Source organism: Protomyctophum parallelum (assembly GCF_964188405.1).
Source record: "Protomyctophum parallelum genome assembly, chromosome: 17".
In the NCBI taxonomy this organism is placed as follows: domain Eukaryota; kingdom Metazoa; phylum Chordata; class Actinopteri; order Myctophiformes; family Myctophidae; genus Protomyctophum; species Protomyctophum parallelum.
This window is the reverse complement of record NC_139719.1, coordinates 40,838,853-40,862,896: the sequence shown is the minus strand read 5'-3', so window position 1 is coordinate 40,862,896 and position 24,044 is coordinate 40,838,853. Positions and strand designations below refer to the sequence as shown.

The following is a 24,044-nucleotide window of genomic DNA, read 5'->3' as shown; positions in this document are numbered from 1 at the left end:
AGTTCCTGAGTTGCTTGATTCAGTATTTAGATATTTGATATTCATTTTAACTGCCCCGCCCCCTTCCTATACAAACCCATTATAACGTAAAACTCAACAGGCCTAAACATTCTCCCCTTCCTCCTGAGTCCCCACACACACAGGAACTGTTTGGACGTGGGTTTGACATACAATAATTTTAGAAATATTCAAATGTTCCCCGGCTTACACATAAGATCGCTATAGGTCGATCGTGAGAAGAAACAATCTGTGATTGGGATCGGTCCCAAATAAACCTGATCAGAGCAGCCCTACTGAAGGGGCAAAAAAAACGTTCTGGCCTTAAAATGCATTAAATGCATCAAACTCACATTGCCACTCACTCACTTGTTTCTGAACCCACCCCCATCTGACCTAGAATAATGTATGGGCTGCTATATTTCAATTTTCAATTCAATTCAATGACTTTTAGACTTGAATTAATTAGTGATGCTTATTTTTGAGGGGCACTATATACAGGTTTAATGGTTGTTTTTAGTTAAATCTTTGTTTTCAAAATGGGAAAATAGCCTATTGTCCCTCATTACATCATATTGTCAGTTGTAATGATTGTAATGCTTGTGTTGGCACCGTTTTACATCACCATTGCGTGCATCACCTAATCAACATGAGTTAGACTTTAATTATATTAGCGCCCCTCACTTCACACGGGTGTGATCTTTTTTTATATACCTGAAATAGTGTGGCACCTTGTCTTCTCATGTGTTATTATCAATGTTGACAAATCAACCTCCTCTTCCATGTTCTCCTCTTTAATGTGTGTAGGTTGTGGTTCCTCCGTGACCAGACTGGACCACCTCTCCTCATGTTGTGGTTCCTCCTTGACCAGACTGGACCTCCTCTCCTCATGTTGTGGTTCCTCCTACAATTTACAATTTAGGCATTTAGCAGACGCTCTTAATCCAGAGCGACTTACATTTAAGCAAGAACAAAAGCATGGGAATACATCACATAAAAGCATTTATCATGAAACATGCGTAAGCTAAGAAAGTAACAGTGGAATATCTATATAATGAAACTATACATACACTATACATATAAACTATACATATTTACTACTATGCTATACATATGTACTATGGCGTGCTATGACTATATACAATACAATTATAGTGCTGTCTACATAACATGCTATAAGTCTGTGTCAAATGCTATCTAAGCCAACAGAAATGCTATCTAAGGGGTTAGGGTAAGTGCTATGGGCCATGATGGAGTCTGAAAAGGTGGGTTTTCAGGCTACGGCGGAAGATTGGGAGTGATGCTGCAGTTCTGACTGCAATGGGAAGTGCATTCCACAGTTTTGGAGCCAGAAGGGAGAAGAGTTTGGGACGTGTGGAGCGTTGTCCCGGCGTTTTTAGTGAGGGTACTTCCAGTTTCCCTGCATTGGCTGATCTGAGTGCGCGGGAGGGTTTGTAGGGTTCAATCATACTTGTAAGATATGGGGGAGCCATACCTTTGGTTGCTTTGTCTGGACCAGACTGGACCTCCTCTCCTCATGTTGTGGTTCCTCCTGGACCAGACTGGACCTCCTCTCCTCATGTTGTGGTTCCTCCTTGACCAGACTGGATCTCCTCTCCTCATGTTGTGGTTCCTCCTGGACCAGACTGGACCTCCTCTCCTCATGTTGTGGTTCCTCCTGGACCAGACTGGACCTCCTCTCCTCATGTTCAGGGGAAACCTCTTTACACACAGACACAAGGAGGAGAGAAGAGCTATAGCATCAGCACAACTACTTAAAGTGCTTTTCTAAACGTATGACATTGACATTGATGATTGGGTTGATGAGAATAAATTAGTATTGAACATTGCTAAAACCAAGTGCATGGTGTTTGGATCTAGACATAAGCTAGAGGGTGATCGTCAACTGAGCCTGTCACTTGCCGGGGATCCAGTAGAACAGGTAACAGAGGCTAAACTACTTGGAGTGGTACTAGATCCTAAACTTAATTTGACTAAACAAATTGACAATAAAGTAACTAAAATGGGAAGAAGTATTGCCGTAACCAGGAAATGTTCTAGCTACATAACACTAAACACTAGGAAAGCAGTAATTCAAGCTCTAGTGTTATCACATCTTGAGTATTGCCCAGTCATCTGGTCATCGGCTACAAAAACAGACATACATAAATTACAAATAGCTCAAAACAAAGCTGCCAGATTAGCTCTCCAGTGTTCCAACAGGACACACATTGCAGAAATGCACAGAAATATATCATGGCTTACTGTTGAGAATAGATTACATTCACGTATTCTTACGTTTTTCAGAAATGTATTAATGGACAAAAAAACCACAGTATTTCTTTGAACAGGTAGCACATGTAAGAGACGAACATAACCATATGACTACAAGCCAGTTCGGGTGTTTTGGTGGCACCTAAACCAAGAACAAATATTCTTAAATATTCTATTATCTATAGAGCAGTAATAGGTTGGAATGCACTACCAAAGTGTATAACCAATACAAATACAGAATTCATCTTTAAAATCAAGTTAAAAGAACACGTTATGTAAATCATACTGCAGTAACCCTGGGAACATAATAATTCAAATGTATAATGTGTTGAAAGTGATTTTCTGCTATGTTTTTCTTTGTTTTTTATTTCTCCTATGTTTTTCATTTCTTATTTTATTTTACTATGTTTTATTTTGAGTTAGTGTTTGTAAACAATTGTAAGTATTGCCTTTGTTAAATGTTTGTCTGTGTCGGACCCCAGGAAGACTAGCTTTTGTCAAGGCAAAAGCTAGCCCTCCAAGCAGAACCCAAATGCTACTGAAGTTTCTGACATTTGTTCGACCCAGTGCATTGGGTCCTGTTCCGCGTCGTCCATGCCACCTGATTAAAACATTTACTGGCTCATGTTTACATGTTAAAACGCCTCCCCGCGCTCTTTGACGATATTCTTCAGTATGAGGCTTTCTGAATATGTAAAGTATAAGTACACATACATACCTTTGCGAATATCTCCTGTGGCGCGGAAGCCGTTAAGTATTTTTAATATATGTTTGCCCGATTTGGAAGCTTGGATTCTTCTTGTTTATTGACACCTCATTGTACCGCCTATCTGGCTAGCTAGTGGCGCTATAGCTATGACACAGCAGATCAGAGGCAGGGACGTAGCCTCACAAGCCAACCGCACACCGGGAGGCGGTACAATAAACGGTAAACAAACAAGAAGAAATAAAGCGACCAAATCGGTCAAACAAAGATTAAAAATACTTAACGGCTTCCGCGCCACAGGAGATATTCGCACCGGGATGTATAGCTACTTAAAGTTACCGAATTCAGAATAACTCAAGGAAAATAATGGCGGCACATGCCGCGGGGCCTATTTTAGAGAGAATCTCCACATCCGCATTTAGGAATTTCCATACGAAAATACAGTAGCGAGCAGGGACCCAACGTAAAACTCAACAAAATATCAAAAAAGTTTTACGTAGGGTCCCGAAAGGGGCTAGGCAAAAGCTAACGGGGATCCTTATAAACAAACAATTATCCTATTTGTTGATTTGTCAGCTTAACAAACCTGGTCTGTGTAATATGACTTGTGGCTGTAAAATGACGTCCAGAAGTTCGTCTTGTCTCTTCAGCAGAGTTTCTAGTGTCTCCATCTCTCTCTGGAAGAGGCTGAACATGAATCCTGCAGCAGTGCTGAGGCGCTCCAACACAAACACTCTGACAAGCTTCATCTGACCAGCATCACTCTGCTGTTTATCCAAAACACACAACATCTCCTCTCCCACCGACGTCAGGTGTTCATTTATCGACAGCCTCAGCCTTAGAGAGTCCGTTTGACGCATTCTACCTCGTTTGTAAGACATTTTTCACCACGCTGATTTGTTCCTCGCCGCCATGAAAAACAACACGCAGGGGAAAGAACGTGGTTCACGCGCATGCGCAATAGTAGCAGCCTCTTCTTTGCTTTATGTTGGCACAGACGTTCCAATTTTCCACAGTCCAGTAGATGGCGGTAATGCAACGTGTATGATGGACACAGTGATCTGTGGAAAAATCACTATAAACAAACCTTTTAAACAAAAAAGTTTACTTAATTTTCTTGGGCCCTTTTCTTTCTTTTTTCCCCTTTTCTTTTTTTCCCCATGCCCTGATTTCACCTAGTTTTTTAATATAGGCCCTTTGGCCTAGTAGGGTCCCACGGTCCCACCATATTGTAGGCTACTTGTTTGGTTGCCTTTGCTGTTTTTATGGCATGCTTTTAAACCCTGTAGCACTTTGAGTTTTGCAGAAATGTTAAGTGTGTATTGTTATTATTATTATTAGTCAAAACTCCTTTAGCTTCTAATGTAGGCCTACTTCAAATGTATGTAGCCTATATAAGATTCCTGAGACCCTGAGTCTGACACACATCTATTATGTGCCACATGGCCTAGCACAGGGGTCAGCAACCCAAGATGTTGAAAGAGCCATTTTCGACCAAAAATAAATTCAAAATATATCTGGAGCCGCAAAGAAAATTACGCATTATAATGCAGCTTGCCAAGCTTTATTATCTCCCGGGTTGCAACGAAACTAGTAGAATTTAGCATGCTTTCCCTGGAAATGTCTTTCAACGTTACTTTTTTTGTTGTTTGATAGTTTCTCACTGCAGATTAAACATACAGGCAGTCAATCTGCATTGGCTGTGAAGGCAAAAGCCTCTGTCCACGAACTTTTAAATCCTCTGTTTTTCGTCGGCTATCTTTATTTCTCTCCCTGTAGAAGCCATAGCGTAGCAGGCAGCAGCCTCACACACCGACTGGTTTGTTCATAATAGACACCTGGCTGGCACGGCACTGAGTGTGTCGCATGCTATGACGCAAATTTTAGTTTAGTTAAGTTTTCCAATTTTGTAAAAATGTGTAGAATAAATATTAAGAATGCTTGTCACGTTTGGCCTCCTACAGAAACAATAAATGAAAAATAATTTATTGCTACTTTTAATGCTACAGGGAGCCACTAGGGGTGTGCTCTAGAGCCGCATGCCTGTTGCAGACCCCTGGCCTAGCACCACACCACCCGACACTGCCCGTGTGCCAGCGTTACCACTTCAAGGAACTGGGCAGAGTGGTGTGAAAGTGGTAGGCTACTATCTGAAACCTATAGGAAGACAGGTTGATTGGTGTCTTTGTTTTAGGTTACATTATCTACCAAAACAAGATATATGCGGTCGACCCCAATTATATGAATAGTGAAATAAAAGCAATCAGTGGGAATACAAAACATTGGCCTTGTTTTCACTGCTGCTTATTAAAAGTAATACTAATTCTACTGCAACGGTTGTGGAACAGGTTAATTTGAACCCTACTATGTTTTAATTGCACACCATGTTGTCACCGTTGTATGACAACAAAATATTAATCAGGCGACAGATGAAGTGCCACTTCGGTGTTGTTATCATGAAGCATATTTCCAAAAGTTGAAACAACTTAATATAAAAATCACATTTTTAGGGTGTTTCACAACACAGCTTCACAACAGTTGCAAAACAGGACAGCGAAAACTCAGCCATTTTGAGTAGACCACTTCATGCTTTATTTGCAGCATCCAAAATAATTAAAAACATCTTGATTTATTATACATGTACAAAATAAGTACAGAATCTCTCATTTAAACCATGAAAGTGGGTCTGCTTCAATTTCACTTTTCTTTTTTTTAAACTCTTTCCTCCCTCTTTTTTTTTTTAAGAAACACTTCATCGGGGGACAAGTGAAATCAACAAACAAACATGAACAAAAGGGGGGGGGGGGGGTGATGATGGGGAGATGTGTGCTGTTTTAGTTGAAGAGAAATTATCCACAGGGCAAACAGACAGGAAAAGATTCAACATTGATTCGAACACACGGGCAGGGACCAGAATTAATTTTGCTTTTTATGTACAAAGACATGATTCTTTTTTCTTTTTTTTTTGCATTGCATTACATCCACAGTTTATCACCTTTCAGAGGAACCCTGGCCACCCAGCCAACAACGAACAAGAAAACAATTGCACTGCGTCAACAACAAGACAATTTGTCAATTTACTACTGTAGCACCAAAGGTCTTTTTTTTGCAGGCATTATAGTGGCAATAATAGTTACAGTATGGCTGAGATAGTGTGATCACTATCAAACTCCAATCACTGGACCTCGTTAAGTTGAAAATAGCACCGCCTTGACTGTAGCTGGTTTCCCCCCCCCCCCCCCTCCCCCCCAATAGCCTCGTTGTGTAAAATAATGCCCTTGCGTTTAAGAAAACTTGCAGGTGACTTCTTGTTATGAGGTAGCCATTCTTTGTTGTTCTTTCCTATTTGGTGTTTTTTTTATGAGCAACATTCAGGTGATTTTCATGAATTTAGAACAAGAAGACACGTACTTTCACACTTTTTACAATTTATTTAACACCAGAACATGGTACATTTTGTGTTGTTTTCAATGTCCTTCTGCAGTGGTGAAAGGAGAAAACACCCAGTGTGTCGTTGGAGTGGTGCTTTTGTCGCTTTGTTTTTAAACTCCAGGGGGAACATTTTACACGCGTTTATATTATTTTCTTGTTGCCGGTGGAAACAAAAGATTCTTTTCAAAGTGTCCTTGTTGTTGTTGGTGTCGGTCAAAGTAGCAGTCCCAAGAAAATGCCTTCTCGTCGATGGAGAAAATGAAAACGTAAAACCGTCTTCAGTAGAGAGAGTAGTTCTAAAGCTTGTGGACCAATGGCAGCCGAATGAGTTTGGAATGCACGGGAAAAGGATTTAGAGATGACTGCTAGAAAAAAAACAACAATGTCCATATTTCTTTCATTTTTCTTTTTTTTACAAGAAGCAAACTGGGCCAACTTCGACGCCAAACTCCTGATCGGCTGCGCCAACATCCATGGGAGCAATGTCAATGATGGGGAGACGGGATGTTTTCGTCGTTTGGTAATCGATGACTGTCTTGCCCCATGAGCCAGTGTGTGACTGTGGAGAGGAAGGAGGAAAGGAAACAAACGTCACAAGTCTGCTCAAGTAAACAGTAAACAATAACAACACAGAATGCATGAACATCTGCTTTTGCAACCGTCGCCCTGGGATAAGCAATCAAAGAAGCAGCTGTTAAACGTTGGTAGCTACCTAGCTACACAGTGACCTCTTCTGTTCATTTGCACGTGTAACGCCCAGGATTGTAACGGCCGTTCATCACGGGCCGACCAGCACTGTGTGGGTCCGCTCATCACGGGCCGACCAGCACTGTGTGGGTCCGCTCATCACGGGCCGACCAGCACTGTGTGGGTCCACTCATCACGGGCCGACCAGCACTGTGTGGGTCCGCTCATCACAGGCCGACCAGCACTCCACCTGCCTCTAAACTTTACCACAGACTCTTCATCACTTCTCTGTCTATAATCTAGGCTAATTATCCCGCCCCTCCATGACTTTAATATTGCTCAGTGGCCTTGTGGTTAGAGTGTCCGCCCTGAGACTGGGAGGTTGGGGTTCGATCCCCGGCCGGGTCTAACCAAAGACTGTAAAAATGGGACCCAGTGCCTCCCTGCTTGACACTCAGCATCAAGGGTTGGATTGGGGGTATAAGTCCCTGCGACATACTAGCGTCATGTCCAGGGGGTGTACTTGTACATCAAGCTGCCTCACGCTACAGAAACAGGAGATAGGCTCCTGCCCCTATGGGCCTCATGGCTACAGAAACAGGAGATAGGCTCCTGCCCCTATGGGCCTCATGGCTACAGAAACAGGAGATAGGCTCCTGCCCCTATGGGCCTCATGGCTACAGAAACAGGAGATAGGCTCCTGCCCCTATGGGCCTCATGGCTACAGAAACAGGAGATAGGCTCCTGCCCCTATGGGCCTCATGGCTACAGAAACAGGAGATAGGCTCCTGCCCCTATGGGCCTCATGGCTACAGAAACAGGAGATAGGCTCCTGCCCCTATGGGCCTCATGGCTACAGAAACAGGAGATAGGCTCCTGCCCTATGGGCCTCATGGCTACAGAAACAGGAGATAGGCTCCTGCCCTATGGGCCTCATGGCTCGGCAAGGCTATACTACTTATACCATGACTTTAACATTGCTCTCACCGTGCAGCCGTCCTCGACGACGTTGTATGTGAACCGGCTGTTTCCCTCGGCTCTGATCTCGATGTCGTTGGAGCCCTGCAGCAGCACGGCCTTCTTCAGGTTGCCGCTGGCCGAGTCCATGTAGGCGATGCTGTTCTTGCAGTGGTATGTGACGTTCTGGTTGGCCTGGTTGGACATCAGGCGCATGAAGGTCATCTGGATGCTGACGTCCTCGGAGTCGGCTCCGTCGGTGCCGTACTGGAACTGGAGGAGAGGAGAGAGAGGTACTTTAATACTGCTGCTGCTGCCTTATTACATCTGCTATACTGTACTGTACTGTACATGGCCATTTCATGCGTAAGTTATACAATATTCTGTCTACCTTTAAGGTGACTACGGACAGCGTCACCTATAAGGTGACTACGGACAGCGTCACCTATAAGGTGACTACGGACAGCGTCACCTATAAGGTGACTACGGACAGCGTCACCTATAAGGTGACTACGGACAGCGTCACCTATAAGGTGACTACGGACAGCGTCACCTATAAGGTGACTACGGACAGCGTCACCTATAAGGTGACTACGGACAGCGTCACCTTTAAGGTGACTACGGACAGCGTCACCTATAAGGTGACTACGGACAGCGTCACCTATAAGGTGACTACGGACAGCGTCACCTTTAAGGTGACTACGGACAGCGTCACCTATAAGGTGACTACGGACAGCGTCACCTTTAAGGTGACTACGGACAGCGTCACCTATAAGGTGACTACGGACAGCGTCACCTATAAGGTGACTACGGACAGCGTCACCTATAAGGTGACTACGGACAGCGTCACCTATAAGGTGACTACGGACAGCGTCACCTATAAGGTGACTACGGACAGCGTCACCTATAAGGTGACTACGGACAGCGTCACCTATAAGGTGACTACGGACAGCGTCACCTATAAGGTGACTACGGACAGCGTCACCTATAAGGTGACTACGGACAGCGTCACCTATAAGGTGACTACGGACAGCGTCACCTATAAGGTGACTACGGACAGCGTCACCTATAAGGTGACTACGGACAGCGTCACCTATAAGGTGACTACGGACAGCGTCACCTATAAGGTGACTACGGACAGCGTCACCTATAAGGTGACTACGGACAGCGTCACCTATAAGGTGACTACGGACAGCGTCACCTTTGCTTATCTTTCGGCATTCTTTTATTTTCTTTGTGCTGTCGTTCTCACCTGGAATCCACCGGTCATGGACTCGCTGAACCAGACGTGCTTCTTCTGTGCGTTCCTGCTCTGGTACCAGTTCTTCATGGGGACGATGGGCTCGGTGGGGTGGACGCAGGTGGCGCCGGTCTCCATGTCGCAGTGCACCTTGATGGCGTCCAGACCGGAGCCCTGGTTGGGATCCACCCAGTAGGAGCCTATTGTGGAGCGGAGCAAACAGGACAGGAGGGATTAGACGGGCCAGTGGCTGAGATCTGATATACAGCAATCACACAGGGATGCTGTGATGGAAAACATGAAACTAATTATTCATATCCTGCACTGGTGGTTCTCAAACTTGACTTGTGGAAGTACGACTTTGGACTATAGGGACATTTGCACGAGGGAGACTTATACGCCAACGACGCCCCCCCCCCTCAACATCCTCTTTCTTTTAATAAAATTTTTATCCCACGATTTTTTAACCCATTTTTCACCCCTGTCAATTCTCTAATGTGATCCTGGGCTCTACACACCCTCCGCCAACCTGGGGAGAGCAACGGACTTGAACTCATGCTTCCTTCATGCCTGAGTGTCCAAGTTGCTCCTTTACACCTGCCAGGGGGGAGTTTCCCTGGTTGGACGTAGCGTGTGGAAGGAACACGTTATTCCAACCAGTTCCTTTCCCCTCCATCAGGCGCCCCCTTAGAGTATAATTATATATTTATAGAGAAGGCACCCAGAGGAAATCTTGAGGCGAAATGGACATAGTGGCCGAATGAAGGTATTGCAGCCTGGCCCCAAACACATGAACGCGCTGTCCGTTGACTATCATTGTACACGTTCACGACGGACGACGCTCGTGCGCGTTCAACGGCAGCGCGTTCATGTGTTTGGGGCCACTCACCATTGCAATCCGTCCCAGAATGCACTCTGTTCCTACCAGGAAGGAATCCGCCTCATGCGCTTTTGAGCAACTCAATGCAAGTGGATGGGAGGAGAACTCGGGTGTCTTCTCTATAGATATATATACTCTATGGGCGCCCCGGCTGGCCAGGGGGAGGCAGTTTCAACATCCTCTTTCAACATGCATTTGGACTCACCGCTCTTGTACTCGGGGTGGCACATTCTCAGGTCGCGGCACATGCGGGCGGGGTTCTTCTGGGTGCCGGCGGGGCTGCGGAGGTTCTCGATGGTCTGGGTGAGGGTCTTCAGGGTGGTGTCGACCTCCTGGTCGCGGTCCGCCTGCATGTTGGGGTCGTCGGCGGCGCGGTAGTGTCCTCCGCCTCCAGAACGGAAGGGGTCGGGGGCCTTCTCCTGGATGGGCTGGCTGACGAAGTCGAATCCGCCGCCGGGGGGTCCCGCGGGGCCGGGGGGTCCGGGAAGACCGGGAGCACCCTTTGGTTGGAGAGATGGGGGGGGGGGGGGGAGGTTAGGAATCAACATGTGGGGGTTTGGTGGGCAAAGTGTGCAGAATGATGACTACAAAAGGTGTCACTTACAGCGGGTCCCATCTCTCCGTTGCGACCACGGGGTCCAGGGGGTCCGATGGGTCCGGGCAGACCGTTCATGCCGTCCTTACCAGACTGGCCGCTGGATCCAGAGGGTCCCTAATATGGACATTAGACACACTCATTATTATTTTTATTTTTTTTTAAGATTTTTTTTTGCGGCTTACGCCTTTTATTGATTTTTGAAGGGACAGACAGTAGGCTGACAGGAAACGGGAGAGAGATGGGGGGATGACATGCAGTAAAGGCCGTGTCGGTTCCGGGAGTCGAACCCGCGGCACACTGCGACTGGATTACCAGTCCGGTGCCCAGACCGTTACGCTACGGCCTGGGCCGACACACTCATTATTAAGGTGGTGATCCAGAGGGTCCCTAATAATTATGGAGTCCAAGACATTAGACACACTCATTATTACGGTGGTGACACCACTTGGTCCAAGCGACTCTGTACACACACACACACGTACATGTTCAGTTGGTACTCATGGTCATGTGACAGGATGTACAGTATGTATAGTACTCACTCTGGGTCCGGCAGGTCCGTTGACACCAGCGGGTCCTTGCTCTCCGTTAGAACCCTACGCACAGGATCAGGAAGAAATGGTTACCAGATATGACAGAGAGTAGGCAATTACATGACATTACACATTACAGTACGGTGGTTATAATGGGCGGTGTTTCCACTCACATGAGGTCCGGGCATACCGGCCATGCCGGTGAACCCTCGGTGTCCCTTGTGTCCTCTATCTCCAGCCTCGCCTGCCTCTCCCTTGTCACCGCGACCGCCGGCGGGGCCCTGGATGGAAACACAAGCAACGTCATCGCCCGCTCACACCGTCCACCTCAAGTGTGTGTGTGTGTGTGCATGTGTGTATGTGTGTGTGTGTGTGTGTGTGTGTGTGTGTGTGTGTGTGTGTGTGTGTGTGCATGTGTGTATGTGTGTGTGTGTGTGTGTGTGTGTGTGTGTGTGTGTGTGTGATGAAGTGAACGTACCAGAGCACCACGACCACCAGCAGGTCCAGCAGGACCAGCAGGGCCAGCGGGACCCTAACGAAGACAGAAGACAAGAGAGCGAGGTTCAGACAAGAGAGGAAAAAACACATGTCTCATCTCATATGAAGAACCAGAATAGTTCTAAAGCAAATGGACCACTAACTAACTACCAGGAGGACTGCCAGGTGTGTGTACGGTATATATAGATAGATAGATAGATAGATTCTTTATTTCTGTGTCATGCACCAAAGGCGCCCAGCCCACATGGACTTACAGGACACACCATAACATTGCTTCAATATTGCATTGTGTAAAAGAAACATTTTTACACAAACAAAACATTCTGCCTCTTTTCCCACGATTTGCATAAAAAGTCTGCCAAAGCAAAAATACCCCTCCCAAAACAAAACTCCACCTTCTCATAGTCCTCCAACCAGAAAAAGCCAGCACAGATGGTTGTCATCTTACAAAACAATACATGTCTTAACTCTTCATATAAAGGGCAGTAAAACAAAAAATGAATTTCATTTTCAATTTCTTTCAAATCACACACTAGACACACTCTGTCCTCCTCAGGAGTACCAATGAATCTACCCGTTTCTAAAGCTAATGGTAAGGTCCCAGAATGCAGCTGTGCACAAAAAGATCTCTGACCTTTGGATATATTTTGTGTAACATAAGGATATATACTTACAGCCTCTCCACGGTCACCAGACTTGCCAGAGGGTCCAGCGTGACCGGGGGCACCGGGCATGCCAGGGGCGCCGGGTCCACCGGCATTTCCGTTCTCTCCGCGGTCTCCCTGGAAGAAGAAGAAGAAGAAGAGTTAAATTAACATTGATTTTACAATATATAAATGAGGTCTCGGAGATGGTAGAAAATGCCAATAAATGGTGGTCCGTCCGTAGACTAATGCATGTCAAAGTGGTCGTTGAAAACACTGCTAGAGCCGTGAACATCTTTTCAAATGGGGGTCCGCGGGTTAATGTCATGAATGTCAATTCGGGGGTCCTTGACAGGAAAAGGTTTGGGAACCACTGAGGTACAAAACAAGTCAGTGTTGATTATTCCATTTTGGGCGGGAACCCCTTTTGGTGTTTTGGTGTTTGCTTTAGCTATTGAAAAATAGCAGATCTACAAGCTCGTAGCTTGTAGGTCTGCTATTTTTGAAGAATCGTGAAAAGTGACATGAAATTGTTTGCTTTTTCAAGAAAACAGTCAGGATTTAGAAGACATTTGCAGAATCGTTCCCAGGCCTAAATGGGTTATTGGTGAAGGCATACCTTAATAATAATAATAATAATAATAATAATAACAATAACAATAATAATAATAACAATAACAATAATAATAATAATAATAATAATAATAATAATAATAATAATAATAATAATAACAATAACAATAATAATAATAATAATAATAATAACAATAATAATAACAATAATAATAACAATAATAATAATAATAATAATAATAATAATAATAATAATAATAATAATAATAATAATACCTTGGGTCCTCCAGGGCCATCACGGCCGGTGGTTCCATCATGACCGGCAGATCCCTGTGGGAGAGGAGTAGACAATCCCACCGTCAGTGACTAGAGCGCCACCACCAGGCCTCAGGCAGACAATACACCCTTTATATTTGATCTCAATCTGTGCTACTGTATGTATGATTCGGGCCTGTGTTATTATACCTCGCGACCAGCCTCTCCGGGGGCACCGGACAGTCCCGGGGGGCCCATGGGTCCTGGGGGTCCACGCTCACCCAGAGCACCACCAGGTCCCTGTTTGCCGGGCTCACCCTGGGTAAAAAAAAAAGGTTATACTTTCTGTTAGATGAAGAAGATGGAGAACCTTTTAACATGATACAATGTAGACAGCACTATAATTGTATTGTATATAGTCATAGCACGCCATAGTACATATGTATAGCATAGTAGTAAATATGTATAGTTTATATGTATAGTGTATGTATAGTTTCATTATATAGATATTCCACTGTTACTTTCTTAGCTTACGCATGTTTCATGATAAATGCTTTTATGTGATGTATTCCCATGCTTTTGTTCTTGCTTAAATGTAAGTCGCTCTGGATTAAGAGCGTCTGCTAAATGCCTAAATTGTAAATTGTAAATTGTAAATTGTAAATTGTAATGATATAAATCTTTTTGGTTCTTTTGGGGGCCAAAGAAGAAGATATAATATACTCACAGCTGGTCCAGAGAGTCCGCCGAAACCGCGCTCTCCCCGTTGTCCGGGCAGACCTACGATACCGCGCTGTCCAGCAATACCTGAAGGTCCGGAGGTACCGGGGGCACCCTGCGGCACAAGAAACACACATTCAGAACCACCCAATCCATCAGGTTGGCCATAATAGACCAAGAATAAGCCCCCCCCAATATTATTGCCTAGTCCACTGCTTCTCAAAGTGGGGTTCCGCCAGGGGTCCCACGCAGGCATTCTTGAGCGGGGTCCCCTAGCTAAGTAGGGAACAGTTTAACCACTTTATAGCCGATCTACAAGCTCACAACGCGTTCAATTGTGAGCTTGCAGAACGTTTTGAGAAACACAAATCTTCTCTTATGGGAGTTCCCCTATAACACACAGTCTTTTCAGAAGGGGGGTCCGCAGTCTAAACATGGGAATCCTTGACATGAACAAAGTCGGCCTATAATATGCTGTATACGTCAGACAATGGAACGGAAGTTGTATACTAACAGCGGGTCCGTCGGAGCCGGTGTTTCCCTTCTCTCCAGCGGGTCCTGCGGGTCCGCCAGCGCCAGCCTCACCGGGGCGACCGGCGGCTCCGGTCTCACCGCGACCGCCTCTCTGTCCCTCCTTACCGGCGGGTCCGTTGGCTCCTGGTGCTCCGCTGTTTCCCTGTAGAGAGAGACAGACAGACAGAACTATACCAGTCATGATCTGTTTCCCTGTAGAGACAGAACTATACCAGTCATGATCTGTTTCCCTGTAGAGAGAGACAGACAGAACTATACCAGTCATGATCTGTTTCCCTGTAGAGAGAGTCAGACAGACAGAACTATACCAGTCATGATCTGTTTCTCTGTAGAGAGAGACAGACAGACAGAACTATACCAGTCATGATCTGTTTCCCTGTAGAGAGAGAGACAGACAGAACTATACCAGTCATGATCTGTTTCCCTGTAGAGAGAGACAGACAGAACTATACCAGTCATGATCTGTTTCCCTGTAGAGACAGACAGACAGAACTATACCAGTCATGATCTGTTTCCCTGTAGAGAGAGAGACAGACAGAACTATACCAGTCATGATCTGTTTCCCTGTAGAGAGAGAGACAGACAGAACTATACCAGTCATGATCTGTTTCCCTGTAGAGAGAGAGACAGACAGAACTATACCAGTCATGATCTGTTTCCCTGTAGAGAGAGACAGACAGAACTATACCAGTCATGATCTGTTTCCCTGTAGAGAGAGACAGACAGAACTATACCAGTCATGATCTGTTTCCCTGTAGAGAGAGAGACAGACAGAACTATACCAGTCATGATCTGAAGAATATTCTCAACACTTTGGTTTCGCTGCCTGTGCGACGATGATGGAGATAAGAACGGCATTTGAAGAAGAGAGGAGAACTTACAGATGGGCCGGGGGGTCCAACTCTGCCTGCGGGTCCGGGGAAGCCAGTAGCACCCTACACGCACGCACGCACGCGCACACACACACACACACACACACACACACACACACACACACACACACACACACACACACACACACACACACACACACACACGGTTAATAATCAAAATCCTACATCACGATAAAACCACTCGAGATAAAACTCAACTCAATATTGTTTGCGTTAAGATTAGGAGATTTAAAAAAGGGTCCAGTACTCACAGGAGATCCAGCACCACCACGAGCACCTTTGGCTCCAGAGTTTCCAGAAGGTCCCTGTTGAGGTGTGTAAACATTTATACGTTATATAATAAACAATATATTAGTTCATTCATCGTTTTGTTTTATGGCTAAGCTTTTAAGGTCTAGGTTTGGGACAGCACAGTGACAGGAAATATATAGTCAATATGTTTCCACTGCATGGCTTTATATGTTAATGTGAAATCTCACTGGAGGCTTTATAAGCCCCTTTGAGATGCAACGTCTCGTTTTCGAGGGGCTCCTCATGTTTGTGTATTCGTCGTCTGCAAACCCACCGAGCTGTGGATTCTGAACAGCTATTCCTCATAATGAATATGTATTTGTTTCCCTGGCATAAAGAGGGTGAAAACACTGACGCCTAAAACGAACACACAAACAACCAAAAGAAAAAAAACGAAATAAACAAACATCGTCTAAATTAATATTTATCGCCCAAGAATGTCCCATATGGGTCACCCCTGTCGTACTCGAGTGACGGGCCTTACCTGAGGTCCAGGGGCTCCAGAGGGTCCACCGGGTCCAGGGGCACCAGCCTCTCCCTTGGGTCCAGAATCACCAGTCTCTCCCTTGCCTCCGGCCTGACCGTCAGCACCCTGTGTGGGTCAGGAGACAAACGTCTGGGTCAGGACAGTGTGTGACTGACTGACTAACTGACTGACTGACTGACTGACTGACTGACTGACTGACTGACTGACTGACTGACTGAAAGCATATATCATGTATCATGTGATATATATGACAGCACACTCACAGGGGGTCCAGCGAAACCAGCAGGTCCGGGAGGTCCACTCTCACCACGCTCGCCCTGGGGAACGAGGACAGACAAAACGAATGGTCATGGAATCCTTCAGGCTGTTTTACAGTATAACGGTCACGTTAAGTTCATTTTCTTTTTAACATCATACTATTCTAGCCTGCAACAAAAAAAAAAGCTTTCTTTTTTTTAAATTATTGCTGTAAAAAAATGGTTGCATTTCAACCATACTATTTGACAAAAATAAATAATCTAAATAAAAATAAAAACGTACAGGTGCACCACGACCTCCGGTCACTCCTGCAGGTCCAACTGGGCCGCCCTCGCCCTGCGAAAAACACAAAGAGAACACATTTTAACGTCACAACATTTCATATGATATATGCTGTATAATTATATATTCCTGGTCTTGATAAACCAACCAAAACTCTCACCTTCTCGCCCTGACCTCCAGGGGGTCCTGAGGGTCCAATACCACCGGTCATACCACGCATGCCGTCTTTGCCAGCCTGGCCATCGCCTCCCTTGACTCCGCCATCGCCCTGAGAGAGGAGAGAACAGTGTTAAGATGAGAGAACATATTACTCCAGTTTTGGCTTCACTGCACTGGCTTTCCGGTTGTTTTTAGGATTGATTTTAAAATTATTTTACTTGTGTATAAAGCTCTCAATGGTCTCGCAACCTTCCTACCTACATGACTGCCTGCCTAAATATGTCCCAAACCGCCCCCCTAAGGTCTTCCACTGCTGGCCTGCTCGCTTTGCCTAAAAAAATGTCAACAAAAAAATACCGGGAAGCAGCTTTTTGCTTCTACGGGCCGACGGCATGGAACAAGCTCCCACTGTACCTTCGTCAGGCAGCCTCTGTAGACATTTTTAAAGCACAGCTCAAGACCCACTTCTACAACATTGCTTTTAATTGATCTTTTATTTTTTGTTATTCATGTCCTCACTGTATTGCATTACTGCTTGTTTTTTAATGTCGTTGCCTTGCTTTTCCGTTTCCTGTGAGGACTGCGGATGAAAATGAGCAACTGTGCTAACTATATCCGGTGTATTTACGTCCACGTGACGTCCATTAATATGCATTGTCCTGTCCAAAATAAACAAATAAAGTAAAGTAAAGTTTTGGTTTATTCGAACAGGACTTTGACACAGGCCATTATGGTGCGAGTTACTCACTCTCTCTCCCTTGGCACCGGGCATGCCAGAAGCACCACGCTCGCCGGGCATTCCCTGCAGACCTGGGGGTCCTGCGCCACCGGGGGCACCACCAGCACCGGCCTCTCCCTAGAGAGAGAGAGAGAGAGAGAGAGAGAGGGAGAGAGAGAGAGAGAGAGAGAGAGAGAGAGAACAGAGATGGTTATTAACCCATTCTGACCTGAGATCAGATTCTAAAAAATGTCAGTCGTTCTTCGATTTTTCAAAAATAGCAGACCTACAAGCTCGTAGCGAGCTTGTAGGTCTGCTATTTTTCAATAGCTAAAGCATGACATGATGCTAACACCAAAATGGGTTCCCGCACAGAATGGTTATTAAATCAGCTTTATTGTTTAGTTTATTTGATCATCTTCACAACAACATTAACATTAAAGAAACAGTTACATTGTTAGAGGTGATCAAAAAGAATAGGCCTGTCCTACATACATCAAAACAGAATGATGGTTACTGAAAAATAGTCTCAGATACTCGTGACAACGAAACTGCTGGTGTACACATACTGTACGACACGTGATTAGGCCTGTCGCAGTGATTACATAACCGTCTCCATTTTCATTTCTTTGTTTATATGTCAGTTATTTGTCATATCTGCTCTGTGCATTTTTAGTCAACTTAAAGGTGTAATGGCGACAGGCTAGCCCTACGCGTGACGAGAGCAGGTGGGTTTGGGTGGGAGGAGGACAATCTCACCTTGGCTCCGTCGTTGCCTCCGGGGCCAGCGGCTCCGCGGGGTCCGTTGGGTCCGGCAGCACCAGTACCTCCACGCTCACCGGGGAAACCTCTCTCACCCTGTCGGGGGAGACGGAGAAGGGAGGACGAGGAGGACACCATTAGGTTAGGCAAACACCACAAGATCCAGCGTATGACAATGGATGTTGAAAACTAGTATTTGAGGTTATAAGAGTCCATGATGTCACTCACTCTGGGTCCAGAGGCGCCGAAGGGTCCAGCCTCACCGTTCACTCCCTGTGGAAGATGAGGAAGAGGAGGTTTTGGTTTAGTTTATTTGAAAAGCAACAAAAAAAAACGAATTAACCCACAAGTAGTGTTGTCCCGATCGGAAATCGGGGGAAACCGATCACGTCATTTTCAAACAACATGCCGAGCAAATCTGTCATGTTCGAAACAACATGCCCCTCAACGTTTCAAGAGATACAGTACAGTAAATACAGTAAATAACTGCCCGACGGATGTATACTTTTAGCTTTTTATTTTATCGTTCAGCTATCGGCGTGCCCTGAAGTGACATGTAATATCTGTGACACCTTACCTGCTCACCGGGCTTGCCAGTCTCGCCAGTAGCTCCTTGGGGTCCGGGAAGTCCCTGTACAGGAGCAAGAAGAGCGATGGTTATTAATATTAATATTATACGCATTATACTGTATTCATAGCCTGCTCTAATAAAGGGAAATTAGGTTTTTAAGAACGTACCTGGAATCCTGAAGGTCCAGCGGGTCCACCATCTCCCTTCTCACCAGCACCTCCCTAGAAAAGAAAATACATAAACAATTTCAAATGATCTGAAGCAGAAATCACATTTTCACCATTTTTCTGTGTGAAAAGTTTCTCTAATGTCATGTGCTGTGTCCAGTAGGGTTGAACGATTGTGGAAGAACATGTCAATAAAAACTGGAAATTGTCAGCAGTAATGTAAAGTATATACATTTAAGGGTTCATATTGTACTGTGTTGGTTTCGTGGACCCTAATATTACCTAATACACTACAATACCAAGTTGTTCAGCCCTAGAGTCCAACTAGGACCAATTGAGTCATGTATGAAGTTAAATGTGACTGTCGATCATCTTGAAAAGAGCCGATCTGCAAGCATTGTGAGCTCATTTGTTCGTTGTGCAAATAAGTATGTGGCTTAAGGTTATGTGGAGATGATGATGATGATGATGATGATGATGGTACTTACAGCGGGGCCCTGGGGTCCAGGAGCACCAGTATCTCCCTCTTTGCCGGTAGCGCCCTAAAAGGAAGACATGACATTATTAGGAGACCATATTTAGGCATTTAGCTGACACTCTTAATCCAACAACACATGGTAATACATTAAATACATAGAAATAGTCATCAAGGATCATAAGCAAGCTAAGAACCTAACATCCGTCCAACAGTACAATATCTGTAGTGTACAACTGTGAGTATACACTATAGAGTGCTATGTCTACACATATATGTATGCTATCTAAATGACATAAGTTTAGCCTTTGCATACGCCTGTAAAGGCTGTAAGGTCGTCAAGGCTAGTGCAAGTGCTACACACATTATGCTAAGCTACTGGTTGGTTCATATAGCTTGCTATCATTGATTGGTGTGGCACAAACAGAGCACGGAAGTTCTGATGCGACTCGCTCATCCCCAGCTGCTTCCCGGAAGTCATTTCTCTCTATGGAGAATAACATGGGGTCGTCTAAAAAGAAATCGGCTCATAGAAAGCATTGAGGTCCCAAAAATAAACAAACTGCCTCCGCGATATTGTCGGTGAGGTGTCTCTGACTGTATCGTTTACGATAGTCAGTCAGTCAGTCAATATATTTCATATGGTCCGTTTTAGCGAAAATGTAAGTAATTCACAGTCACATAGTGATTTCTCAGGCTCAGTCAGTTGATTCTTCATATCCATGAATGGGATAATTTGTTCATCTTTGGAACACAGTTCTTATTTGATGCGATATATAAGAAAGGTCTATGGGAATTCAGAATGGGGGTGGGTGAAACGTGACCTATGTATGATGTGTAAATGACCTCAGACTTCGGTGCTCTTCTGGGGCATCATGATGGACTGGCGAGGAAGCCAGAAGCCCGTAATATCACGGCCGCCAGGACTGTTCGTATAGTTTTATAGTAATATCACGGCTGCCAGGACTGTTCGTATAGTTTTATAGTAATATCACGGGTGCCAGGACTGTTCGTATAGTTTCTAGACATTTTGAAGATACTACTTACGAGGGCTCCAGCAGCACCAACTGCTCCTCTCTCGCCAGGCTTGCCAGCATCACCCTGAAGAAGACAAACAACACATTAATCTCTGGTGACCATAAGCGTGTTGCATCGAATTGATGCCTTTAAAAGCTAAGCTAAGCTAAACTAAGCTCAAAACTAAACTTGCAAATATTGAAACAATTGTTGCTTGTTGGCTTTGTTGTTGATTGTGTCTTGTGTTATTCTTTAATTTTTTTGTCTGTAGGCCTATGGGTCAAAAGCCAGTCCAGGCTTCAAAGTGAATCTTGATGGAGGGACAGAACAGTAATGGTGATTCTGAATGTTGGCTCTTTGGAACACCAGGGGCCCAAAATGACCCTTACAGGTGTGTAACTCAAATGGAACACTGTCTCTCAGTTGATTTTACAGAGATAATAATAACACAATTGGAGGTCAATCAATGATCTTCTATAATGTGAATTTGCTCTAAAAAATCGAAGTACAGTGCACTCACGTTGACTCCCTTGGGTCCGGGGAATCCCATAACTCCAGGCTGACCTCTGGCTCCAGAGGGGCCGGCGGTTCCAGAGCGGCCATCGGCTCCAGTGGCACCCTGAAGAACAGGTCAAATTATATTGAACACATTGATTTACGCTAATAGTTCTGGATCTTCATAATTGATTATATCATATTGAACATATTGATTTACGCTAATAGTTCTGGATCTTCATAATTGATTATATCATATTGAACATATTGATTTACGCTAATAGTTCTGGATCTTCATAATTGATTATATCATATTGAACATATTGATTTACGCTAATAGTTCTGGATCTTCATAATTGATTATATCATATTGAACATATTGATTTACGCTAATAGTTCTGGATCTTCATAATTTATTATATCATATTGAACATATTGATTTACGCTAATAGTTCTGGATCTTCATAATTGATTATATCATATTGAACATATTGATTTACGCTAATAGTTCTGGATCTTTATAATTGATCCTTTATTGGGCCACCCTAAAGAACTGTGGGTGGTCAAATCACTTTGTTACTCTAACAGTTCTAGACTTTAGAATTGATCCTTTATGGCAGTGGTTCTCAAAGTGGGACACCCTTCAAAAACAGATAACATTATTTTGGAATAATGAAATGTGAACATATTGCGTGGGTCCCTGGAACAAAATCATTTTCAGGACAGGGGGTCCATAGTAGCTAAATATTTGAGAACCACCACTTTGTTGTATTGAATGGTTTGATGATAACAAAGACACTATAGTGGCATAATAATAATAATACTTACAGCAGGTCCGGCTTTGCCGTCAGGGCCAGGGGCTCCGGGGCTGCCAGTCATTCCCTACAGAGAGGAGAAACAAGAACAAGAAGCAATGAACACAGAGCAGAAGGGTTACATCCACAGTCAGTGTTGGGCCATATTACTCATGTGTTACTTTATATATACTCCTTAGAAAAGAGCAATAATGTCACATTACTTATTACTTGGAATCAAGAGTAATATATTATATTACATACTACTTAAGCCCCCTCCCCACAAGCAAAATAAAGGAGATGTACAACAACACAATCTGTTTAGCCAGACTCCTTTAGAACTGAATCTGTTTTCATATAGTTTCACCAACCAGCCAAAAAAAGGCTATAAAATAAAGCATCGATCTCTCTCGACCTTTTAAAACAAAAGGTTTTCAAAGGACAGGCAACAAATCCTGAGTAATATAATATTCAATACCATGTTTTGCATAGTAATATGGTACAATATTAGTGCTACTCGTTACTGGGTAACATAATAATAATCTTACATGAATATATTAAAGGTAAACGTGTTGCGTTTTGGTGAGGCCTACCTTGGATCCGGGCATGCCGGGCTCGCCGTTGCGTCCACCCTCGCCGGTAGCGCCTCCAGCGCCAGCGGGTCCGTTTGCTCCACGCTCACCGGGGGCTCCCTGTTCAACGGGAGAGAGAGAGAGAGAGAGAGAGAGAAGGTCAGTCAGTCTGGTGAAGATGTCCGACCGCCATATATTATTATTATTATGGGGGGCGGCAGTGGCTCAGGGGTAGAGTGACCCGGATGGTAACCGCAAGGTTGCCAGTTCGAACCCGGAGTTCCCTCCCCCAGAGTTAGTGTCGAAGTGTCCTTGAGCAAGACTCTGAAAACCCCGTAATTTCTCCCGACGAGCAGGTCGGTGCCTTGCCATGGTTTCCTCCGCCATCGGTGTGTGAATGTAATGAACAATCTATGTAAAGAGCCTTGGATAAAGGCGCTATATAAATGCACCATTTACCATTTGTTAGCACGCTATACAGTTGGAGTGCTTGAAGTGTGCTCAAAGAAACTAAAATTAATATAGGTGTCAGGTTATCGATACACAGAAAATCAGTTAATTTATTAAATAATTTGTATACAAATGTAACCAAACGGGTCCATTTGGTTACGTTTGTATACTCTCAGAGTAAAATGAACAATGACGATTTGACCGTGTATGATTGACAGTAAGAATAGTATGCATATACAGTGTGTTTGACAGCTTTATAAATGTCTCGTTAACATTGCTCATGAATATCTGGAACATCCGGCCTGCCTGTATAATGTGTTTATGTCTTACTGTATGTGGATTTTCATTTTCTTCATTTTCTACTAGGAACTTTTGATGGCCCGTTTTTTTAAGGACCACAACGGAAACATGAGCCCTCAGGGCATTTTGGGGGGCTATCCTTTTAGAATCAATCAATCAATCAATCAATCAATCAATCAATCAATCAATCAAAAGGAGGTTCCGTCACTCACCTTGCCACCAGCACCTCCGTCAGCTCCGGGGAAACCACGAGCACCGGGTCCACCCTGTGATGGAGACAAGCAGAGACACAGAGAGCAGAGGTCACACGGATGTATGGATGGATAGATGGACGGGAATGGGCGGCGCTCGGACCCTCGACGCCACACCGAACCAATGAATCCCCCTGGGAATTCAACGTGCAATAATTTAACGGGATGGAATTTGGTACCTGGGGAATGAGGAGCCGTTTGCGGCTTTCAGAACTCGTGTTGCTTTGACACTTTTTGTCAAAGCAAGGTTTGCCAAGGTTTGTTTGTTTATTTACGAGTCTTTTTCCTTAGTATCGGTGATGTTGGTTGAAGAAGGTTCATGGTTTCTGTATTGTTACATCTCCTAACATCCTTTTGTTCTGGTTCCTAAAGACATATATGTAGCATACGTATGTAGCATATATGTAGCATATATGTAGCATACGTATGTAGCATACGTATGTAGCATATATGTAGCATATATGTAGCATACGTATGTAGCATATATGTAGCATATATGTAGCATATATGTAGCATACGTATGTAGCAGCAATAGCAGTAATACTGTTTGTACGGTTTGCTCCCATTGCTGGCATCA

At 44.4% G+C, this 24,044-nt stretch overlaps 1 protein-coding gene across 1 annotated transcript in view; it reads right to left on the bottom strand.

Moving 5' to 3' along the window:
- Positions 1 to 5,545: 5,545 nt before the first annotated feature.
- LOC310873996 (uncharacterized protein) overlaps positions 5,546 to 24,044 on the bottom strand; it is a 39,627-nt gene continuing 21,128 nt past the window's right edge. Inside the window, exons 22-51 of the mRNA XM_083786646.1 lie at positions 23,429 to 23,482; positions 22,488 to 22,586; positions 21,929 to 21,982; positions 21,126 to 21,224; positions 20,636 to 20,689; positions 19,602 to 19,655; positions 19,114 to 19,167; positions 18,953 to 19,006; positions 18,604 to 18,648; positions 18,373 to 18,471; positions 17,644 to 17,751; positions 16,897 to 17,004; positions 16,737 to 16,790; positions 16,460 to 16,513; positions 16,194 to 16,301; positions 15,670 to 15,723; positions 15,407 to 15,460; positions 14,506 to 14,667; positions 13,999 to 14,106; positions 13,482 to 13,589; positions 13,293 to 13,346; positions 12,474 to 12,581; positions 11,780 to 11,833; positions 11,475 to 11,582; positions 11,311 to 11,364; positions 10,778 to 10,885; positions 10,379 to 10,673; positions 9,306 to 9,493; positions 8,084 to 8,326; positions 5,546 to 6,968 (exon numbers count right to left, since the gene is read on the bottom strand). Of these exons, the coding sequence (XP_083642772.1) occupies positions 6,822 to 6,968; positions 8,084 to 8,326; positions 9,306 to 9,493; positions 10,379 to 10,673; positions 10,778 to 10,885; positions 11,311 to 11,364; positions 11,475 to 11,582; positions 11,780 to 11,833; positions 12,474 to 12,581; positions 13,293 to 13,346; positions 13,482 to 13,589; positions 13,999 to 14,106; positions 14,506 to 14,667; positions 15,407 to 15,460; positions 15,670 to 15,723; positions 16,194 to 16,301; positions 16,460 to 16,513; positions 16,737 to 16,790; positions 16,897 to 17,004; positions 17,644 to 17,751; positions 18,373 to 18,471; positions 18,604 to 18,648; positions 18,953 to 19,006; positions 19,114 to 19,167; positions 19,602 to 19,655; positions 20,636 to 20,689; positions 21,126 to 21,224; positions 21,929 to 21,982; positions 22,488 to 22,586; positions 23,429 to 23,482 (2,943 nt within the window). The 3' untranslated portion in view covers positions 5,546 to 6,821. The remainder of the gene's footprint in view (positions 6,969 to 8,083; positions 8,327 to 9,305; positions 9,494 to 10,378; positions 10,674 to 10,777; positions 10,886 to 11,310; positions 11,365 to 11,474; positions 11,583 to 11,779; positions 11,834 to 12,473; positions 12,582 to 13,292; positions 13,347 to 13,481; positions 13,590 to 13,998; positions 14,107 to 14,505; positions 14,668 to 15,406; positions 15,461 to 15,669; positions 15,724 to 16,193; positions 16,302 to 16,459; positions 16,514 to 16,736; positions 16,791 to 16,896; positions 17,005 to 17,643; positions 17,752 to 18,372; positions 18,472 to 18,603; positions 18,649 to 18,952; positions 19,007 to 19,113; positions 19,168 to 19,601; positions 19,656 to 20,635; positions 20,690 to 21,125; positions 21,225 to 21,928; positions 21,983 to 22,487; positions 22,587 to 23,428; positions 23,483 to 24,044) is intronic.